This window comes from Oncorhynchus mykiss, chromosome 2, assembly GCF_013265735.2.
Source record: "Oncorhynchus mykiss isolate Arlee chromosome 2, USDA_OmykA_1.1, whole genome shotgun sequence".
Taxonomy (NCBI): domain Eukaryota; kingdom Metazoa; phylum Chordata; class Actinopteri; order Salmoniformes; family Salmonidae; genus Oncorhynchus; species Oncorhynchus mykiss.
The window spans coordinates 65,469,133-65,492,461 of record NC_048566.1 but is presented as its reverse complement, the minus strand read 5'-3'; the positions used below and the strand labels follow the sequence as shown (position 1 = coordinate 65,492,461).

At 40.6% G+C, this 23,329-nt stretch overlaps 1 protein-coding gene across 4 annotated transcripts in view; it reads left to right on the top strand.

Annotated features, from left to right (window-relative positions):
- det1 (DET1 partner of COP1 E3 ubiquitin ligase) overlaps positions 1-5,075 on the top strand; it is a 21,680-nt gene extending 16,605 nt beyond the window's left edge. For all 4 annotated transcript variants that reach the window (XM_021568404.2, XM_021568384.2, XM_021568376.2 and 1 more), the window contains 3 exons: positions 1,491-1,681; positions 1,898-2,089; positions 3,047-5,075. In XM_021568404.2, coding sequence (XP_021424079.1) covers positions 1,491-1,681; positions 1,898-2,089; positions 3,047-3,236 — 573 coding nt within the window. In that variant the 3' untranslated portion in view covers positions 3,237-5,075. The remainder of the gene's footprint in view (positions 1-1,490; positions 1,682-1,897; positions 2,090-3,046) is intronic.
- Positions 5,076-23,329: the final 18,254 nt, after the last annotated feature.

The window sequence follows — 23,329 nt, the reverse complement described above, 5'->3', positions numbered from 1 at the left end:
AAATAAAACCTTTTGGTTGTACTCAATCTCTGACACTAGCACCTCCTATTTCAGTCTGTATTTAATGGTACGGATTAAAGGGATGATTTTGACCATATATACACTGAACAAAAATATAAAGGCAACATGTAAAGTGTTGCATGAGCTGAAATAAAAGATCCCAGAAATGTTTAATACGTGCAAAAAGCTTACTTCTCTCAAATGTTCTGCACAAATTTGTTTACATCTCTGTTAGTAATCCGTCCACCTGACAGGTGTGGCATAACAAGAAGCTGATTAAACAGCATGATCATTACACAGGTGCACCTTGTGCTGGGGACAATAAAAGGCCACTTTAAAATGTGCAGTTTTGCTCATCACCCTGACAGCTGATGAGACTGAGGAGTATTTCTGTAATAAAGCCCTTTTGTGGGGAAAAACTCATTCTGATTGGCTGGGCCGGGCTCCCCCGTGGCTGGGCCGGGCTCCCAAGTGGGTTGACCTATGCCCTGGGACCTTATTAATCAATATTGTGTAGAAGCTATTCTAAGACTTCACATGACTGGATAGGGTTGCAGCTGTGGTTGGCCTATGCTTCTACACAATATTGATTAATAAGGTCCCAGGATCCAGTTGCAGAGGGAGTGGTTCAGTCCCAGAGCTTGGATGGGACTATGGTGTTGAATGCTGAGCTGTAGTCTATGAACAGCATTCTCACATAGTTATTTCCCCTCTTGTCCAGGTGGGAGAGGGGCAGTTTGAAGTGCAATTGAGATTGCATCATCTGTGGGTCTGTTGGGGCGGTATGCAAATTGGAGTGGTTCTAGGGTGTCTGGGATGATGGTGTTGATGTGTGTCATGACCAGCTTTTCAAAGCAATTCATAATCACAGATGTGAGTACTACAGGGCGATGGTCATTTAGGAAGGTTACCTTGGAGTACTTGGGAAACTGGGACAATGGTGGTCAGTTTGAAACATGTTGGGATTGCAGACTGGGACAAGGAGAGATTGAAAATGTCTCTGAAGGCACTTGCCGGCTGGTCTGTGCATGCTTTGTGAACGCACCCTGGTATTCCGTCTGTGATTGTTAATCTGTTTAAGCGTTTTGCTCACATTGGCCATGGAGAGCTGGTTGACATAGTTATCCGGACAAACCTGGGCTTGCACGCAAGGCAATGTTATATTCCTCGAAGCGAGTATAAAAGGCATTTGGCTCGTTTGGGAGTTCTGCATCGCTGGGCAACTCATGGCTGGGTATCCCTTTGTAATCCTCTATCTGCAAGCCCTGCCACATACGACGAGCGTCTGAGCCGGGTTAATAGGATTCCACCTTCCTCTTATACTGTAGGTCGGGGCTCATGCTCAGTCTCTATTGCGTAGAAAACGGATTCTGATTTGAAATATCGATTCTGTCTCCGAGTGCAGCTATATTTCAAATATGATTTCTTGCTAATGCGAAAGTGCATATCCTTTTAATTCCTAACTTCATATCTGCCTGCTCTTCTCTCAGCCCTCATTCTTTGTGGTGTACAACATGGTGTCGACAGAGGTGTTGGCGGTCTTTGAGAACACTTCTGACAAACTTCTGGAGCTGTTTGAGAACTTCTGTGACCTGTTTCGGAACGCTTCACTCCACAGCGAAGCTGTTCAGTTCCCCTGCTCAGCCTCCAGCAACAACTTTGCACGGCAGGTTCAGAGAAGGTATTGTTGGTCGGGGAGGGAGGCTTACCAGAGGGCTAACATGAAAATAACTCCATACTGTGTGGCACAATCCAAAGGCTAGTAAATTGAACCGATTTAGAGGAATTAGCATCTAAAAAGTATTCCTTCGAATTGTTCTGCTAAGTGACTATGAAATTACACCTTTTTTTGTTCCATTGACAATGTGAATTCCTACTGTTTATCCCTCCTGGTCAGGTTCAAAGACACCATAGTTAATGCAAAGTATGGCGGTCACACTGAGGCGGTGAGGAGGCTGCTGGGACAGCTGCCCATTAGTGCTCAGTCCTACAGCAGCAGCCCCTACCTGGATCTTTCCCTGTTCAGCTACGACGACAAGTGGGTATCTGTGATGGAGCGGCCCAAAACATGTGGAGACCACCCCATCCGGTAACATTGGCAAGATAATGCTGATTTCTAAAATGTGTTTGTCTGTCAAGTAAACATGTGTGTGTTTTGCCCTGGTAGATATTACATTTAATCAATCAATTCTACCCTAAAATGGTCAATTAATAGAACAGGTGTTTATTTGCTTGTGTGTGTGTGTTGAAGATATCAGTCATTCAGAGCGAGATAGAGATTCTCTTGGATTCCACCGGAGCAGACTGGCAAAATGAGTGAATGCGTAATTCCACTTTTTTGACCAGGCGTGTATTAAAGACGAGCATTCATTGTTATTATTAGCTAAACTGTGAAACGATGCCCAGACATTATAAGAGGCCGGGCACTTAATGTTTAATGGAAGTTTTATGGTAAACTCTCTTGTTATTGGAAGTATTACATTTGTTTGGAAATGTAAACTACAATAACTCATACATTATATGACAACTTTTGGTATACCTGTGTGTGCTTAGATACAGACTTTTTTTTTTTGATACTGCGAGATTCTGGCAATTAAACCCTTCTACTTATACAGAGTTGGATGAACTCGTGGATACCCTTTTTGTCTCTGCGTGCAGTATGAAGAAAGTTGGGTAGTTTCGCTAGCCAATGCTAACTAGCATTAGCGCAATGACTGGAAGTTTTAAAGGTACACTAGCATATGCAAAAATATGAAAATATCTAAGAACTAAGATATCTTGCTTGTTACTGAAAAAAAATGAGTCTATTGTGTTGACTGCATTTTTGGGATTCTCCAATGCTTAATCTAGCATACCTGTAGACTTTGTCATTGCGCTAATGCTAGTTAGCATTGGCTCGCAAGACTATCTCTCACTTAATTTAGACTGCACGCAGAGACATAAAAATGGTTTCCACTATTTCATCTGACTGGGTAAGTATAGAAATCTCATTGTATCCCTTGCATTTGAAAAAGCTTAGACTGTGTTTTTCTTATTAACTCTGTAGATTTTATGCTCGAGACTCTGGATTGCTGAAGTTCAAGATCCAGGCAGGCCTGCTGGGCCGGCCCATTAACCATGCCGTCCGGCGGCTGGTGGCCTTCACATTCCACCCCTTTGAGCCGTTCGCCATCTCAGTACAGAGGACCAACGCTGAGTATGTGGTGAATTTCCATATGCGGCACGTCTGTATATGAGAGGAAAGCAGTGGACTAGACCTGAAGAACTGTGTAGAGCAAACAGCGGCCATTCTGCCTTTTTCTCTCCCCCTAGTGTGAGGAACAAAATAAGACTGGACTATGGGAGGATCCAGTTGAAGTTGAAATGGGGAGCTTGGGATGGGGGGGGGGGGGGGTGGATTCCTTTCAAGACCAAATATGTTTTGGCTTGCTCTCAAAATCTGCTTTTCCATATCACCACATACCTTTGTTTTTGGTCAAATTTTATTCTTACACATGTATTTTTATTTTGTGTTTTATTTCAATAAGTGATTTAATCATTGATTGTGATTCTTTAAGGTTATTATGAATATTTTGCTAGAGTAAAAGCTATTTTTCATAATATGCTTTGCGGAGTGGACCTAGTTATTAGCCTGATTGCCCCCTTGTAGCTCAGGGGCCTCATTTATATAACCGTTCTACACTAAATATCTGCGTGCGGCATTTCTGAAAAGATTGCGCACGTACAAAAATATATGCATGTTTCCAGTTAGCTTTGGGACACAACATTGTGAGACACAGTCTTTATATTGGTTGCACTCCCTGAGTTGTGCATCGTTCTGGTGGGTGGTGACGGAAAATAATCCTAACACAATTTAGCTGGCTTCACCAAAACATTACGTTTCCTGTAAAGAAAACCATATGTATAGTCTCTAGAAACTCTACTTACCAGAAGTAAAGTGAAATGTGTCACTCGCTATCAAATAAACATCTGAATACAACTTTTGTTCAAACCACACCATATTCCTGCTGTGTAAACAGTTAGATTTTGTGGTAGGAAGTCTCGCATGAAGGTCTAATGGCAGCCCGCTGTCTAATTTCGCAGGAATATGGTGCGGTTTGGACAAAATTTGGATTCTGATGTTTATTTGACACAATTCACTTTACGTCTGGTAAGTAAAGTTCCTGGAGCTGGGTTCTCCAACCTATTCTAACATGAGAGCTACTTAAAAAAATGAACTTTTTTTAAAAACATGTCATGAGTTACTCTTTTTTTTTTTATAGCATTCAAATAAGCACATTCTTCTCTTCTCCTCTCCCCCTCAACTCTTCCCAGGTCCTTGGTGTACAAGAGAAAGTAGTGCATGTTCTTTTGTCAATATACCTGGTAAAATAATGGTTAATAAACAACTCTGAGTGGGGCCCTATAAAATAATATTTTTTCCCTCAAATTCGGTTTTTATATTTTCTCAAGTTGTTTTCTGAGTTTTATTTTTCCTGGTTTTAGATTGTTTTAATGTACTCTCAAAATTGCAATTGTTTATAGAGAAACAACGAAATTTGATGTTCTGAGTCAATGTCAATGATTAAATCACATCTGAAGACCATTTTTTTAAAGGTCTGGAAGTAATTCTACTTTAATTGTGCATCTGGCCCTTTAATTACGCATCTAGCAAATGAGGAGTGTGCTGGTCTGGAAATGGTTCTGTACTGCTGCTGCTCATTTCATGGCAAAGTTAGCAAATAACAAATAATACATACAAATGATATACATACTCGTGATATACTTCTGCCAGGTAAGCCTATTCTGCGGATAACATTTAATTGACGGTTTTGGGGAAAGTATTAATGTCAACCCACAAGACGGTTATCACATCAACTGGCTACACACAGCGTGATAGACAAACGCGCGCAACACAGACAAGACAGGGCAATATTGCTGGAAATTAATTGGCCGATATATGTTAGGTTGAGCTTTATATGCCAATAGTCGCTAACCAGGGGTGGGATAATGTTGCGTTGATTAGATAGTAGCTGGGAACTTGGGGTGTCTGATTTGTTTATGACAGTATGCAGTGAAACACTGAACATTGCGAGTACTTTCACATGTTGTGCCAACCACCAGAACGATGGACATTTCAGGGAGTCCAACCAAGACTCCCGCTGTTGTCCCAAAGTTAGTTTCCAGTTATAAATCAAACCCCTTCGTAAACTGCGCGCGTGAACGAGCATTAAAACGGCCTATAAAACACCCACCATTCGCCTTTTTATAGCGACAATAACACCATTATTTGCTGTATACTTTGGACGTATTGGAATTAGGCCAAAGTCGTTTCTAAAGGAAATAGCAATGGCTAACTTGATCGAGTGTTTTTGGAGTTGATGGCAGAATATGACACTTGCAGTGACATTTGCAGTAGGCCTAGCCCTAGGCTATCTGACAGACAAAACGTTTCTGAAATACAAAAACAATTGCAAATTGCTGTGGACCTGTACATCGATCGTTTGAATTTAATAGGGCCTAATGTTGGCATGTACTTTTTCTCGAACATATATGCTGCACTGCCCGCGAATGCTGAAACATTGTCTACTTAGTGCTAGCCATACACACTTCAACGAAACATAGAAATTGTCTGTTCACCTGTCAAATTCTACTGTATGTTTTAATCCACGATTCCTTTCTGATGCAGGGAGCAAAATACTTGAAATAATAGCCTATCTAATTGGCCCAATTAAAAGAGAGATACATATGGTGATTTGTTGAGGCAATGGCTACTTCGGGAATATGCACCCATAGCCAGAAAAGGTGATGAATTTATTCTGCAATGGTATGGAAATAATATGTAGGCTATTATGTTTATAAATGAAATATTGCCTACTCGCGAAGTATGATATTAGAGTATTCAGACTTAAGCTAAGGAAGTAGCCTACCTACATTCGTCTATTCCACCGTTAAACAACTGCGCTCTGGATCGGATGGCATACAGCGAAATATTACTGTGAAGTGGGTTCAGTTAAACGAGAGATGGGACGAATGGTGTCCTAGATGTAGGCATATAGGCTACCCCGTGAGTATGAAACCATCACAGAAAAGGTGATGAATTTATTATGCAATGATCATGGGTTTAAATAAATTATAGCCTAGCAAATAGAGGCCTATTTCTAATTATACTGAACAAGAATATAAACGCAACATGCCAAAATGTCAACGATTATACTGAATTACAGTTCATAGAAGGAAATTAGTCAAATGAAATAAATTCATCAGACCCTAATATATGGATTTCACATGACTGGGTGCTGGCGCAGCAATGGGTGGCCCACCCACTTGGGAGCCAGGACCACCCACTGTGGAGCTAGGCCCAGCCAATCATAATTATTTTTCCCCCACAAAAAGGCTTTATTACAGATGGAAATACTCCTCAGTTTCATCAGCTGTTGTGGTGGCTGGTCTCAGACGATACTGCAGGTGAGAAGCCAGATGCGGAGATCCTGGGCTGGTGTGCTTACATGTGGTCTGCGGTTGTGAGGCTGTTTGGACATACTGCCAAATTCTCTCAAATGACGTTGGCTTATGGTAGAGGAATGAACATTCAGTTCTCTGGCAACAGCTCTGGTGGACATTCTGTAGTCAGCATCCCAATTGCACGCTCCCTAAAAACCTGAGACATCTGTGGTATTGTGTTGTGTGACAGAACTGCACATTTTAGAGTGGCCTCTTATTGTCCTCAGCACAAGGTGCACCTGTGTAACAATCATGCTGTTTAATCAGCTTCTTGATATGCCACACCGGTCAGTTGGATGGATTATCTTGGCAAAGGAGAAATGCCCACTAACGGGAATGTAAACAAATTTGTGTACAACATTTGAGAGAAATAAGCTTTTAGTTTGTATGGAATATGTCTGGGATCTTTTATATGGCTCATGAAGCGTGGGACCAACACTTTAAATGTTGCGTTTATCTTTTTGTTCAGTATATTTTAGAATGCAAAAATAAACTAACAGCAAATGATTCCATCTTCTTATTATGTCCATCATATCCCCCATTTGCACAAAATACTAGGCTACTTGTCTGGTTGCAATGCAATACTTTAACCACTAGAAACTGCGTATGCATGGTCTAAGTTTGCGGGAAGGTGATTCTCACGGCAAGTTCAGTTTTTATAAATGCCAACTTTTGCATGAAAACTGGCGCGCACATGTTTTGGGGTATAATTTGCAGGTACGCACAGTTGATAAATGAGGCTCCACGTCATGTTAAGTTAGCTTTAACCCATTTGTAATGTATTTCCCTCTTTTTGAAGTACACATTTAAGACGATGGTTGTATTCATACCACTTAGTTAGCTACCCTAGTTCATATTAGAATTTAAATACCCCAAATAATGTGTCTTCTACAGGTATAATGCCCTTTTTCTTAGAAAATACCACAGACAAAAAGTCAACATTTCTTTAAATGCTTTAATCATTTAGAAGACACTTATCCAGAGTGACTTACAATTTGTGCATTCATCTTAAGATAGCTAGGTGAGACAACCACAATATCTCAGTTATAGTAAGTGACATTTTCAGTGAAGAGGTAGGGTTTGATGTTTTCAGAAGATGCACGGACTCTGCTGTCCTAATGTGAGCGGAAGCTCATTCCAACATTGGGGTGCCAAGACAGTCTTTTATTTTCATTTTTTACATTGAACCTTTATTTAACTAGGCAAGTCAGTTTAAGAACAAATTCTTATTTACAATGATGGCTCACAGCCAAGTATGAATACTTTTAAGAGGAGGGTACTACTGTAGTGCACTCATAGCTGTAGCCGTATATTGAATACATTTAATATGCTATTTACAGTTCAGCAGATGGTATTACCAAGAACAAATTCAATTTGTAGGTACAGTTTTTGTGCTGCTTTATCTCAGGTTGCTGTTGGCACCATTGGGAGTGTGCAACCATGCTAGTAATTTCCCCAAGGTGTATGAATTTGACCTAACATATCTTGCTCGTTAATGAAAAAAAAACGGGGAAAAAACATCTCTTGTGAGGTGGCTGCATTCTTGGATTCGCCATTCTTGGGATTCTCTGCCTGTAGGAAATGTGGAGTGAACAGTCTCGGCTGAGCAGTGGAATAAGAGGTGTGATCTGACTGTAACTTTCTGTGGGAGTGGGAGGATGTCTGTGTACATGTACACTACATAATCAAAAGTATGTGGACAGCCCTTCAAATGAGGGGATTCGGCTATTTTAGCCACATGTTGCTGACAAGTGTATAAAATCGAGCACACAGCCATGCAATCTTCATAGACAGACATTAGCAGTAGAAAAGCCCGTACTGAAGAGCTCAGTGACTATCAACCTGGCATCGTCATAGGATGCCACCTTTCCAACAAGTCAGTTCGTCACATTTCTGCCATGCTGGAGCAGCTCCGGTCAACTGTATTGGAAATGTGAATTGGAAACGTCTAGGAGCAACAACAGCTCGACCGCAAAATGGTAGGGCACTCAAGCTCACAGAACAGGACCACCGAGTGCTACTGCCAATAGTCTGTCTTTGGTTGCGACACTCACTCCCGAGTTCCAAGCTGCCTCTGGAAGCAACGTCAGTCAGAACTGTTCTTTGGGAGCTTCATGAAATGGGATTCCATGGCCGAGGAGCCACACACAAGAATAAGATCACCATGAGCAATGCAAAGTGTTGGCTGGAGTGGTGTGAAGCTCGCTGCCATTGGACTCTGGAGCAGTAGAAATGCTTTCTCTGGAGTGATGAATCACGCTTCACTCTCTAGCAGTCCGAGGGACGAATCTGGCTTTGACGGGTAAAAGGAGAATGCTACCTGCCTGAATGCTAGTGCCAACTGTAAAGTTTGGTGGAGGAGGAATAATGGTCTGGGGCTGTTTTTCATGGTTTGGGCTAGGCCCCTTAGTTCCAGTGAAGGGAAATCTTAATGCTACAGCATACAATGACATTCTAGACAATTTTGTATTTACAACTTTGTGGCAACAGTTTGGGGAAGGCCCTTTCCTGTTTACGCATGACAATGCCCCCATGCACAAAGCGAGGTCTATACAGAAATGGTTTGTCGAGGTCGTTGCAGAAGAACTTGACTGGCCTGCACAGAGCCCTGACCTCAGCGATTAGCCAGTGCTAATCGCCCAACATTAATGTCCAACCTCACTAATGCTGTTGTGGCTGAACGGAAGCAAGTCCCTGCAGCAATGTTCCAACATCTAGTGGACATTTTTCCCAGAAGAGTGGAGGCTGTTATAGCAGCAAAGGGGGGACCAACTCCATATTAATGCCCATGATTTTGGAATTAGATGTTTGATGAGCAGGTGTCCACATATTTTTGGCCATGTAGTGTATCTCCTTTCTCATATAATTCAGTCATAATGATACTGCAGAAAAACGGAACCAAAAAGACAAAAAAAAAATGCAATCAGCTCAGTTTTTCACAACAGGGAAAAAGTGAAATTTGCAGGGCACTTGATTGAGAACATGAAATGGCAGAGATTATGTGTGATTGCATTATTCACCCATTTCCCCCTTTTTTTATGATGATTTTTTTATCAAGCTCATCTATCACAGAAGGCTTCTTTCTACGACAGATTTATCAGTGAAGTGAAAGAGGTGATGACATTCATGTCCACTAACATTCATCAGATGTTGTTCTGTACTGTTCTCACTTAAGCACATCTCAAGGTTAAATGCCTCTGCGTTGATGGTCTATGGACTCAAATGGAAAAAATGCATATTGTGGTAACAGCCAGGCTTTATTCCAGAATACAAAGGTGTGTCCAGGTGCATTGGTTCATTCACTGATCGATTTCAGCTTGAGTCAGGGCTGAAATATTTAAGCCTACATTATGTATCCCATCTGAATAACTCAGTGTATTTGGCAGATAGGTGAGCGTTACAGTAGGCTTCGACGTCTTTCTAAACCTATAGCATGATGCTCCTTAATGTCCGAGCTCATACTTCAGTAAGAAATCATTCCTGAAACATATCTTATTAACCAAATGTAAGAATACATGCATTAGTCATAAAGGTGATGCCCAGCTGGTTGCCTGTCACCCTGCTCTAAAATAATCTTGAATCAGATAGTGGGAGTAAGTCCAGGGCAGCTGCACAAATGGTCAAGCGCAGTGATATCCTGCCTGCCCCCGTCAGAGGCCCAGCTCTCTGGGGTTAACCTGTGAACAGACAGCAGGTGCTCTGGGATTAAGTGTTCACCCTGCCTCTGGTTACACAGGCTAATTGAACACATTCAAACACCCGCTGGACAGCTGGGGGAGGATTCTGCTGCTGGGATGGGTATGGGCGACAGGAGGGGGGGACGGGAGGGGGTAGTGGTGATGGTGATGAGAGGATAGGTAGGGGTTCCAGAAGCCAGTTGATTCATTTGTCATATTTCCTCATGTAGAATAATTTTAATCTCTTGTAGTCAGAGCTCATTAGGTTTCACAGTAGAGTGAAATCTAGCATTGGAGTGAGTGATGGAGCGTAAGGTAGGCTGTTTTTCCCTTCTTTGCATTGGAAGTAAACCCACCCTTACGTCTTGTTTTGTACTGGAGTTATACTGCACTCTGACTGCAATCTTTTTTCTGTAAGGGGGTGCACTTTATTTGAGATTTATTTACTCATTTGGAAGAAAGGGTGACAGTAAAATATGAGTAAGTATGAACAATGTGCAGGAGATGATCTCATTGACAAACACACTGCATTACATTCTAATGTAGGTCTTATTGGCAGAGGTTAAAGGTGTGGTCTTGTAAAAATACATGAACATTTAATATCTATTAAAATACTTGTTTTTGTTATTAATGAATGGACTCAGACACCCCATGCTTATTTACTGTATGTTTAGTCACACTGTATGATCAGGCAAGGCCTTCATGTGGAATATGTGTGTTCTGTAGCACAGCTAAGGAGCCAGCAGACGAGCTGTTGGCCTGACCTTGGTTGCTATGGCTACGAGGTGCATAGAGTTATAGCCACTGTCTGCCTGGTAACCCAGTCCCTGCTAATTGCCGTTGTCTTGGCAACGCTGTGACCAATGTAATCCTGGGAAAGGGCAACAATCATAAATGTGTCCTCGTTTTCATAGTAATCGGCTGCTTGCTTGTCATGTATCGGAGACTGGCAGGATGATGTTGCCATTCTTGCGTTTATGACTAGAGCACGAGACCATTGATTAGATCAGGGCTCTCTTCCTGGAGAGCTATCATCCTGTAGGCTTTCACTCCACTAGCACAACTGATTCTAATAATTAGCTGGTTGATAAAATGAATCAGGTTAGTTACAACTGGGATTAGAGTGAAAACCTATAGAAGAGTATAGCCAAAGAGGTTTTTATAACTAACTCCAGATAGATCAAAGCCTGTCATTTCCAATGGGAGCAAATTAATCATAGTGGGCAGAAGAAGCAAGGAGGTGGGCAGAGCCAAGTACGAGCTAGTGAGATCCTATTGGTGCATTCTAGCATTTATTTGCATATTTCCGTTAGAGAACGCCTACTCTGTGAAGTGCGCGTGTGCAATAACTCAATTCGCCTTTGCACTCCTCCTAAACAACGCCATTTTTTCAACCTTTGGCAAAGGGTAAAGTCTACAAAACGCAGTCCACTCTGTTTGTTACAGATTCTAGTTTTGGAAACAGAAAACTGTACGGAGAGAAAATGTTTCTTCGATGAGAAAATTTGCAGAATGTTTGCCACAATCCATCTCGTTCCATCTTCTCCCACTGCTGGCCACTGAGCTCCGTCTCATCACCATATTTGGTAGCTTGTGGAAACGCCAACCGGATGCTTCACATTTATACATCCTCTGAAATATCTGTCTCCTTCTGTCTGTGGTATAGCTCCCCAGGAACATTGTTGGAGAGTGGATTAGATGCTCCCAGTTTACACCCAGTGTCACAGTGGCTTCAAATAGGCTGTCTGTGTCTGCCACCGCCACCTGTTCAACTACTTCTAATATGAACCGGAAAGAGCCTGTTTTAGCAGGGTCATTTTCAGACTGTAATGTAATTACAGTGGGAGCCTACTGCACTGATTTTCACCAGTTACCCATAACTCAGTTTTGTTTTTTTTTATTTATTAGGGATCCCCATTTGGACCTGAGGTCCAAACACATTAACATTAAGGCACTTAAATGACATATAAAACAAAATATAAAACAGTATCATATAACATTATTACCCCTCTACATATCTACAATTGAAAATGCATAATACCACCATTCAACAATATTACAATGTGAGTGCGTTTGCTAGCGCTTTTGTGCGTATGCGTGTGTCTGTACCTTTGTGTGTGTATCTTCACAGTCCCCATTGTTCCATAAGGTGTATTTTTACCTGTTTAAAAAAAATCCGATTCTACTGCTTGCATCAGTTATCTGATGTGGAATAGAGTTCCATGTAGTGCTGTGTGCCTCCCATATCTTGTTCTGGACTTGGAGATTGTGAAGATACCTCTGTCCTGTGGGGTATGCATGGGTGTCTGACAGCTCGGTACATTCAGTTTGTCAACAAATCTTACAAAAACAAGTAGTGATGAAGTCAATCTCTCCTCCATTTTGAGCCAGGAGAGATTGACATGCATATTATTAATGTTAGCTCTCTGTGTACATTTAAGGGCCAGCCGTTAAAGTCCCTCTTTGTGGCACCTGACCACACTCCTGAACAGTAGTCAAGGTGTGACAATACTAGGGCCTGTAGGACCTTCCTTGTTGATAGTATTGTAAAGAAGGCAGAGCAGCGCTTTATTAGGGATAGACTTCTCCCCACCTTAGCTACTGTTGTATCAATATGTTTTGATCATGGCAGTGTACAATCCAGGGTTGCTGCAAGCAGTTTAGTTTCCTCAACTTGCTCAATTTCCACATTATTCATTACAAGATTTATTTGAGTTTTGGGTTTAGTGAATGATTTGTCCCAAATACAATGTTTTTAGTTTTTGAACTATTTAGGACTAACTTATTCCTTGCCACACATTCTGAAACTAACTGCAGCTCTTTGTTAAGTGTTGCAGTCATTTCAGTCTATGTAGTAGCTGACATGTATAGTGTTGAGTCATCCGCATACATAGACACACTGGCTTTGCTCAAAAGTTGTTAGTAAAGATTTTAAAAAGTAAGGGGCCTAAACAGGTGCCCTGGGGATTTCCTGATTTTTACCTGGATTATGTTGGAGAGGCTTCCATTAAAGAACACCCTCTGTGTTCTGTTAGACAGGTATCTCTTTATACACAGTATAGCAGGAGATGTAAAGTCATAACAGATGTTTTTCCAACAACAGTCTTTGATCAATAATGTAAAAAGCCACACTGAAGTCTAACAAAACAGCCCCAACAACCTTTTATCATCATTCAGAGATGATCTGAAAAGAAAGTGACATGATATTATACTTTTTTAATCAACAACCTTTGTTCAATTATTTAATTTAGTGTTTCATTATCTTCTCAAATGTACAACCCTTTAAGAAAGTGTCTGCTACGTAAAATGGAAGGCCATTATTTCTTGGATGAATTTGAAATTATACTTTGATTGAAATGAAAGACACTAATCTGAAGTGGTGTATAACTACAGTATACGACAATCTTGTGTTTTAGTTCAGATACTGTATAAGGTGAGTTGTGAGTAGGTGATGGATGGAAGGTGTTGAGAGTGTCTGCTGCTATGTCAGGAGATTATACTTCATTACAGGTTTGGTCTGGCAAGACACAGGTGTAGACACTGAGTCTGCATGGAGAAAGTCATTATGTACCTACATGAACTGCACCAGTGGTACAGTCAATGTGCTAGTACAGAGTGTAACACATTTGTTAAAATGTTTAGTTTGCCATAACTATGCTATATAGATGGTCCCAGAGTCTTGTAAACAACAGATCATTAAGAACTATTGATTACTGGATACTAGATTATCACTAGCGAAACCTTTTTATGGCGGTGCTATGTGAATGCTTCCATACAGCCGTTACACATTAGCCAGGGTAAAGCATAGCAGGCACATTTTAAACGAACCTGTTCTTGGTGCTACTTTTTCATTTTCGATTCGGGAGAAAAGTGTATCCTATAAATGTCAGTTTATAGTTACAGGTGGTTCTCCAAAAACCAGAGAATGTTTTAGTAAGATATTAAATCCAAGTTTTGCAGAGTGAGGAGTTCCTTTGTCATTTTAGCTGCCAGACATATTGCATTTCCCAATGTCTTTGCAGGAACTAGTCGTTTCTATGCGAAGCACCCACCGCCAGGTGTAGACGTAGATGAGAGCGCATCACACAGTGAGACCAGAACAAAGATCTACACACATGCAAGAAGCGTTTCTCACTCAATACAAAATGTGGATTTAATATCTTTATGAAAATTCTCTGGATTTTAGAGAACCAAATGCAACTGGACACAGACATTTATCAGATACAGTGCCTTGCGAAAGTATTCGGCCCCCTTGAACTTTGACCTTTTGCCACATTTCAGGCTTCAAACATAAAGATATAAAACTGTATTTTTTTGTGAAGAATCAACAACAAGTGGGACACAATCATGAAGTGGAACGACATTTATTGGATATTTCAACCTTTTTTAACAAATCAAAAACTGAAAAATTGGGCGTGCAAAATTATTCAGCCCCCTTAAGTTAATACTTTGTAGCGCCACCTTTTGCTGCGATTACAGCTGTAAGTCGCTTCGGGTATGTCTCTATCAGTTTTGCACATCGAGAGACTGACATTTTTTCCCATTTCTCCTTGCAATACAGCTCGAGCTCAGTGAGGTTGGATGGAGAGCATTTGTGAACAGCAGTTTTCAGTTCTTTCCACAGATTCTCGATTGGATTTAGGTCTGGACTTTGACTTGACCATTCTAACACCTGGATATGTTTATTTTTGAACCATTCCATTGTAGATTTTGCTTTATGTTTTGGATCATTGTCTTGTTGGAAGACAAATCTCCGTCCCAGTCTCAGGTCTTTTGCAGACTCCATCAGGTTTTCTTCCAGAATGGTCCTGTATTTGGCTCCATCCATCTTCCCATCAATTTGAACCATCTTCTCTGTCCCTGCTGAAGAAAAGCAGGCCCAAACCATGATGCTGCCACCACCATGTTTGACAGTGGGGATGGTGTGTTCAGCTGTGTTGCTTTTACGCCAAACATAACGTTTTGCATTGTTGCCAAAAAGTTCAATTTGGGTTTCATCTGACCAGAGCACCTTCTTCCACATGTTTGGTGTGTCTCCCAGGTGGCTTGTGGCAAACTTTAAACAACACTTTTTATGGATATCTTTAAGAAATGTCTTTCTTCTTGCCACTCTTCCATAAAGGCCAGATTTGTGCAATATACGACTGATTGTTGTCCTATGGACAGAGTCTCCCACCTCAGCTGTAGATCTCTGCAGTTCATCCAGAGTGATCATGGGCCTCTTGGCTGCATCTCTGATCAGTCTTCTCCTTGTATGAGCTGAAAGTTTAGAGGGACGGCCAGGTCTTGGTAGATTTGCAGTGGTCTGATACTCCTTCCATTTCAATATTATCGCTTGCACAGTGCTCCTTGGGATGTTTAAAGCTTGGGAAATCTTTTTGTATCCAAATCCGGCTTTAAACCTCTTCACAACAGTATCTCGGACCTGCCTGGTGTGTTCCTTGTTCTTCATGATGCTCTCTGCGCTTTTAACGGACCTCTGAGACTATCACAGTGCAGGTGCATTTATACGGAGACTTGATTACACACAGGTGGATTGTATTTATCATCATTAGTCATTTAGGTCAACATTGGATCATTCAGAGATCCTCACTGAACTTCTGGAGAGAGTTTGCTGCACTGAAAGTAAAGGGGCTGAATAAGTTTGCACGCCCAATTTTTCAGTTTTTGATTTGTTAAAAAAGTTTGAAATATCCAATAAATGTCGTTCCACTTCATGATTGTGTCCCACTTGTTGTTGATTCTTCACAAAAAAATTACAGTTTTATATCTTTATGTCTGAAGCCTGAAATGTGGCAAAAGGTCGCAAAGTTCAAGGGGGCCGAATACTTTCGCAAGGCACTGTACATTTTTCTCCTGAATCGAGAATGAAGAAACTATCGCTAAGAACAGGTTAGTTGAAAACGGAACTGCTATGCTTTACACTAGCTAATGTTTAACGGCTGTATGGAAGCATTCACAAAGCACCGCTGTAACAATGTGTAAGCTAGCATATCACAATCATCCCTTCCTCCTTAGGTCAATGTCATCTGTAACCACAGAAAAACACACTAGCTGTTACCTGTCCTATGGCAGAATGCAGAACCTCTGATAGCCAGACAAGTATCTACTCGTGTAGACCAGTGACCAGAGAGTTAACTACCCCAATAAGCCACTCCAGTGGGTGTGTCAGTCAGTCAGAGTAGCTGGGCCTTTCAGCCACAGGAATCGCTTCCATCTGTGAGCTCATTAGGAAGACATGCATGAGCAGTGCTATGATAATGAAGACAACCTGACCCCATGCCAGGCATGGACGAGAGACCTTACTCATGTTACATCATCCATACCAGAGGAGTGAATAGATTAGGACATGGTGGGTTGGTATGTTCTTTATAACTGTGGTTCATTCACCTGCACTGTACATGAGACCAAGCAGTACCCTGTGGGAAAATTGACCAAATGTCTTTTGAGAGCACATTTCAACTATACAACATCTACACACTCACTGGCACACTAACACATCCTCTTCATCAGGCCTCACTCTACTTTGCCTGTGAGTTTGTGGGTACATACTGTACAAAAACAAAATGCATCAAAATATATCCATCAACAGGAGTGGTAGTTTGGAAAAAGGGTTCTTCCTCTTCAAGAATTACTCAGATGCACTTTGCTGCAAGAAGGCTTTTTTTGTGTGACCGGGAAAAATATTTTGGATGAAAAACTAAAAGCACTTTATATTGCCAGTGACAAGGAAGGTTTGTGAAGTGCATTTCCAGAACATAGTTCCTTTTTACAGGGTTGTGTTCTGGGGACTGTACAAGGAATTTGTGACATAAATAGTACTCTAGTTGAACCTTTTATGTACAGAAAAAAATATTAATTGAATACTGATTGTATTGTTTCTCAGTTTAAACAAACAGACAGGTAGAGAGAAAGAGACCAGCAATGCAAAAATAACTTGTAGCAAGCACTACATTATAATGTGCTACTGTTCTTATTACAATAACACAGTAATTAGATCCTGTAGCACTACATTATAATGTGCTACTGTTCTTATTACAATAACACAGTAATTAGATCCTGTAGCACTACATTATAATGTGCTACTGTTCTTATTACAATAACACAGTAATTAGATCCTGTAGCACTACATTATAATGTGCTACTGTTCTTATTACAATAACACAGTAATTAGATCCTGTAGCACTACATTATAATGTGCTACTGTTCTTATTACAATAACACAGTAATTAGATCCTGTAGCACTACATTATAATGTGCTACTGTTCTTATTACAATAACACAGTAATTAGATCCTGTAGCACTACATTATAATGTGCTACTGTTCTTATTACAATAACACAGTAATTAGATCCTGTAGCACTACATTATAATGTGCTACTGTTCTTATTACAATAACACAGTAATTAGATCCTGTAGCACTACATTATAATGTGCTACTGTTCTTATTACAATAACACAGTAATTAGATCCTGTAGCACTACATTATAATGTGCTACTGTTCTTATTACAATAACACAGTAATTAGATCCTGTAGCACTACATTATAATGTGCTACTGTTCTTATTACAATAACACAGTAATTAGATCCTGTAGCACTACATTATAATGTGCTACTGTTCTTATTACAATAACACAGTAATTAGATCCTGTAGCACTACATTATAATGTGCTACTGTTCTTATTACAATAACACAGTAATTAGATCCTGTAGCACTACATTATAATGTGCTACTGTTCTTATTACAATAACACAGTAATTAGATCCTGTAGCACTACATTATAATGTGCTACTGTTCTTATTACAATAACACAGTAATTAGATCCTGTAGCACTACATTATAATGTGCTACTGTTCTTATTACAATAACACAGTAATTAGATCCTGTAGCACTACATTATAATGTGCTACTGTTCTTATTACAATAACACAGTAATTAGATCCTGTAGCACTACATTATAATGTGCTACTGTTCTTATTACAAAAACAAGTGTGCAATGTATCATAGTGCAAGTTGGAAAGATAATTCAATCTACTCAATACAATGTACTCACCCCCCCACAAATCATCGATCATTCTACCTTCACACCGCTCTTGTTGCGCATTTCTTGAATACTGTGCTAACATTTAATATCAGCCAGCTTATTAGTTTTCAGAGACTGTCAAAATAGATTGAGAGTAGCAGTTCATTTCATTTGAGCACCACAGTGGGTTGATGGTTCTGACTATAAAACTAAAATACACTCTATTAAATGAGTTTTTGGTGGAAAGACGAACAAGACTAAATATTGACAGCAAATATTTGACTTGGGTTTGCCATCCCCCGGGTTGTCATGTCTTATCAGAATTTCCAGCTGTCTGTAAATTGAGGGTGGTGGGAAACACACTCCCACAGGTCCTCAGAGACCCCCCCCCCCCCCCCCCCACAGCCCCACATGGCGAAGGAGACGTAGGCCTACAAGCCTCATTGTGTAACCAGCGTTGACTTCATTTCCGTCGTAGCCACACACCTGATTTGGCCTCAGCGGGTGGTTTCTGGTGTAAGTCCGCCACAAGGCAGCAAACTCAGTAGCACGTCTGCACTATAAATATAAGAAAAAGGATTTGCATAAGCTACCTAAATGCCATCCCCTACATGGCAACAAGTCGTAACATTCACATGTAGGCAATACTCAAATTCGATGATACAGTACGTGTACTGTACTTCAGAACAGGAAAAGAGATTTACTCAACTGAAACAAATGACTTTTATTGACTAATTCAATTGTCAGTCCTGTCTGCAGATACAGTGCCTTCAGAAAGTATCCACACCCCTTCCACATTTTGTTGTGTTACAAATTGGGATTAAAATGGATTTCATTTTCTTTTCAATGATCTACACAGAATACTCTGTAATGTCAAAGTGGAAGACGTTTTTTTAAGATGATGAAAAATAAAACACTAATATATACAGTATATCTTGATTAGATAAGTATTCAACCCCCTGAGTCAGTACATGTTAGAATCACCTTTGGCAGTGATTACATTTGTCAGTCTATTTGTGTAAGTCTCTAAGAGCTTTGCACACCTGTACAATATTTGCCGATTATGTTTTTCTAAACTCTTCAAGCTCTGTCAAGATGGTTGTTGATCATTTTCAAGTCTTGCCATGGATTTTCAAGATGATTTACGTCAAAACTGTAACTGTGCCTCTCAGGAACATTCAATGTTTTCTTGGTAAGCAGCTCCAGTCTACTATTTGGCCTTGAGTTTTAGGTTATCGACCTGCTGACAGGTGAATTTGTCTCCCAGTGTCTGTTGGAAAGCCGACTGAACCAGGTTTTCTTCTAGGATGCTCTATTCTGTTTATTTGTATCCTAGTAAAACACCCTAGGCCTTGCCGATGATGAGCATACCGACAATATGATGCAGCCACCACCATGCTTGAGAGTGGTACTCAGTGATGTGTTGTTTAGGATTTGCCCCAAATATAATGCTTTGTATTGAGGACAAAAAAGTGATTTTCTTTTCCACATTTGTTGCAGTAGTACTTTAGTGCCTTGTTGCAAACATGATGCATTTTTTGGAGTACTTCCTTCTGTTCCCTCTGTCATTTAGGTTAGTATTGTGGAGTAACAACAATGTTGTTGATCCATCTTCAGTTTTCTCCTATCACAGCCATTAAACTCTGTAACTGTTTTAAAATCACCATTGTTCGCATGGTGAAATCACTGAGCGGTTTCATACCTCTCTGGCAATTGTGTTAGGAAGGACGCCTGTATATTTGTAGTGATTGGGTGTATTGATACACCATCCAAAGTGTAATTAATAACTTCGCCATGCTCAAAGGGATATTCAATATCTGCTTTTTTTTAAAACTCTCTCCCAATAGGTGCCCTTCTTTGTGAGGTATTGGACAATCTTCCTGATTTTATGGTTGAATCTGTGCTTGAAATTCACTACTCGACTGAAGGGACCTTACAGATAATTGTATGTGTGGGGTAGAGAGATGGGGTAATCATTCAAAAATCATGTTACACACTGTTATTGCACACAGAGTGAGTCCATGCAACTTATTATGTGACTTGTTAATCACATTTTTATTCCTGAATGTATTTAGGTTTGCCATAACAAAGGGGTTGAATACTAATCGACGCAAGACATTTCAGCTTTTAATTTTGTATTATTTTGTAAACATTTCAAAAAACATAATTATGGGGTATTGTGTGTAGGCCAGTGACCGGAAATCCAAATTGAATCCAATTTAAATTCAGGCTGTAACACAACAAAATGTTGAAAACGTAAAAATACCTTCTGAAGGCACTGTTGGCTATAATGAACATCTTTTGTTCCAGAAAATACTGCAACAGTCTGATTTGTGATTTCTCAATAAGTGTAACATGTGACGTGTTTGTGAAATCCAAAGAATAGATTACAGAACTAATCAATCGACATTAACTTTGTTTGAGTGATGCATATTTGAGTTACAGAGTAAAGGATAGACACAAGGATAGAGGGAAAATGGTTAGAATGAAAGACAGAGAAAATGAGAAACGCGACACAAAAAAAAACAAACACTTGAATGCAACCAGTGAGCCAGCAGAATAATTCAGCATCATCTGGTGAGCCATGAATCTTCTCTAATGAATGGCTGCCTCCCATATGGTGTCTTATTCCCTATATAGTGCACTACTTTTGACCAGAACACTATGGGTCAGAAGTAGTGCACTATACAGGGAATAGGTTGCCGATGGGGATGCAGACAATGGCACCGATGGAGAGAGACAGGATCAGAGGTATTCAGTAAAACTATTCTAACTGGGAGCATAAACATACCTAAGAGAAAGCAGCACACTGCAGAACAATCAGCACAGAGAGATTGATATTGACAGCTCTGGACGGGGGGTATCGCTTCTCTCCACAGGACGTGGTCACGCCATTATGGGTGAACGGACGCGTTCCGTTGTCTGTATCAATAAGCATTTAGACCATGAGGGTGCCAAGGGTATTAGCCTACCCCAAAAAACCCTGTCGACCTCTACCAGAGGTTCAGAACTAGCCGTGGTTCAACACAGATATCGAATTGTATAAAGATTGTCAGTGCTGGGATGATGTTGCCACCTTGTGGAATCCTAATGAAACACCGTTGTTAATGGAGAACGAAAGGGAATGACGATTTGCAGTAATGTGGGGGAAGCTTTAGCATACTAAATCCAATGTTCAATATATAATTACAAACCAATAACAGCCCCTCAAGGAACCAGACACATCAAGGTCTCAGTTTTATTTTCAACACACATATCCTGGACTGGTAGCAGGTTTGTTTGTGTTTTAGCCAACACCTCTGGGTGTGTTTGTTATCATGCCAAACATGTGTCGCAGCATGGCAGCATGAAAGTGAATGACAAACAAACACATCTGCAGCCAGACGAGAGTTCATCTAACCTAGCCTAAAGCACAACTGTTGAAGGAATTCAGTGACAGGGAATATATTGAGCATTTTATTTATATGCTCCAGTGTCATTGAGACAGGACATCCATCTTAGCTCTAATTTTAGAACTGTCTGTATCAAGTTTTTGTATTTTTCTCACATAGGCTCTCACAAGGTATTATCATTAGGCAACTATTATTATCAACATAGTGTTACGATTCTATTTTTATTACAGAATCAAACCACTAGGGGCAGCCAATCATACATAAAAAGCATGCACACCACATACTTGAAGGCAGCTTCCAAACTAGCAGTAATACAACCCTATATGATGACTACTGCAAGAGCAGATGCTTTATCCCTATACTAGCTCTACTCTGTAACACTGTATTTACATCACAGTAAAGTTGCTTTGTCTCTTTTTGGTGCCATAGACAGATGTTGCTAAAGATGTGCCTCATTCCCCACCCTTTCATTAGTCCTCTACCTGTTACTCCACAAGAAAGTCTCCTTCAAGAGAAATGGTTTCATTTAAATTATTTGTGCAGATTCCAGCATCACCTGGAATCTGCCAATCAAGCCAGCAGTGAAGCGAACATAACTGTGAACATGACAGTAAAAAGGTGAGGACCAGCATGCCAGAGAGCACAGCACAGCCTAGTTGTTCACACGCCTCCTACATGATCTCTGAATAGATTTGATACAGAGGACTACCTGTGCCTATCAACTTGTCTTGAATGATTGTCATTATTAGATGACACCTTGTAATTGTTCACATAATCAAATGTTCCATCCTTCATCCTCACAGACCAGATATACTGTAGCTGCTCATGGACAGCCACCTGAAATCCTTCATGATCCTGACACACAGACAGTAACAAACAACACACATTAGGGCTGGGAATTACCAGGAACTTCACGATACGATATTACCATGATACTTATGTACAGCGGGGAGAAGAAGTATTTGATTCACTGCCGATTTTGCAGGTTTTCCTACTTACAAAGCATGTAGAGGTCTGTAGTTTTTATCATAGGTACACTTCAACTGTGAGAGACGGAATCTAAAAAAATCCAGAAAATCACATTGTATGATTTTTAAGTAATTCATTTGCATTTTATTGCATGACATACTGTAAGTATTTGATACATCAGAAAAGCAGAACTTAATATTTGGTACAGAAACCTTTGTTTGCAATTACAGAGATCATACGTTTCCTGTAGTTCTTGACCAGGTTTGCACACACTGCAGCAGGGATTTTGTCCCACTCCTCCATACAGACCTTCTCCAGATCCTTCAGGTTTCGGGGCTTTCGCTTGGCAATACAGACTTTCAGCTCCCTCCAAAGATTTTCTACTGGGTTCAGGTCTGGAGACTGGCTAGGCCACTCCAGGACCTTGAGATGCTTCTTACGGAGCCACTTCTTAGTTGCCCTGGCTGTGTGTTTCGGGTCGTTGTCATGCTGGAAGACCCAACCATCTTCAATGCTCTTACCGAGGGAATGAGGTTGGCCAAGATCTCGCGATACATGGCCCCATCCATCCTCCCCTCAATACGGTGCAGTTGTCCTGTCCCCTTTGCAGAAAAGCATCCCCAAAGAATTATGTTTCCTCCTCCATGCTTCACGGTTGGGATGGTGTTCTTGGGGTTGTACTCATCCTTCTTCTTCCTCCAAACACGGCGAGTAGAGTTTAGACCAAAAAGCTCTATTTTTGTCTCATCAGACCACATGACCTTTTCCCATTCCTCCTCTGGA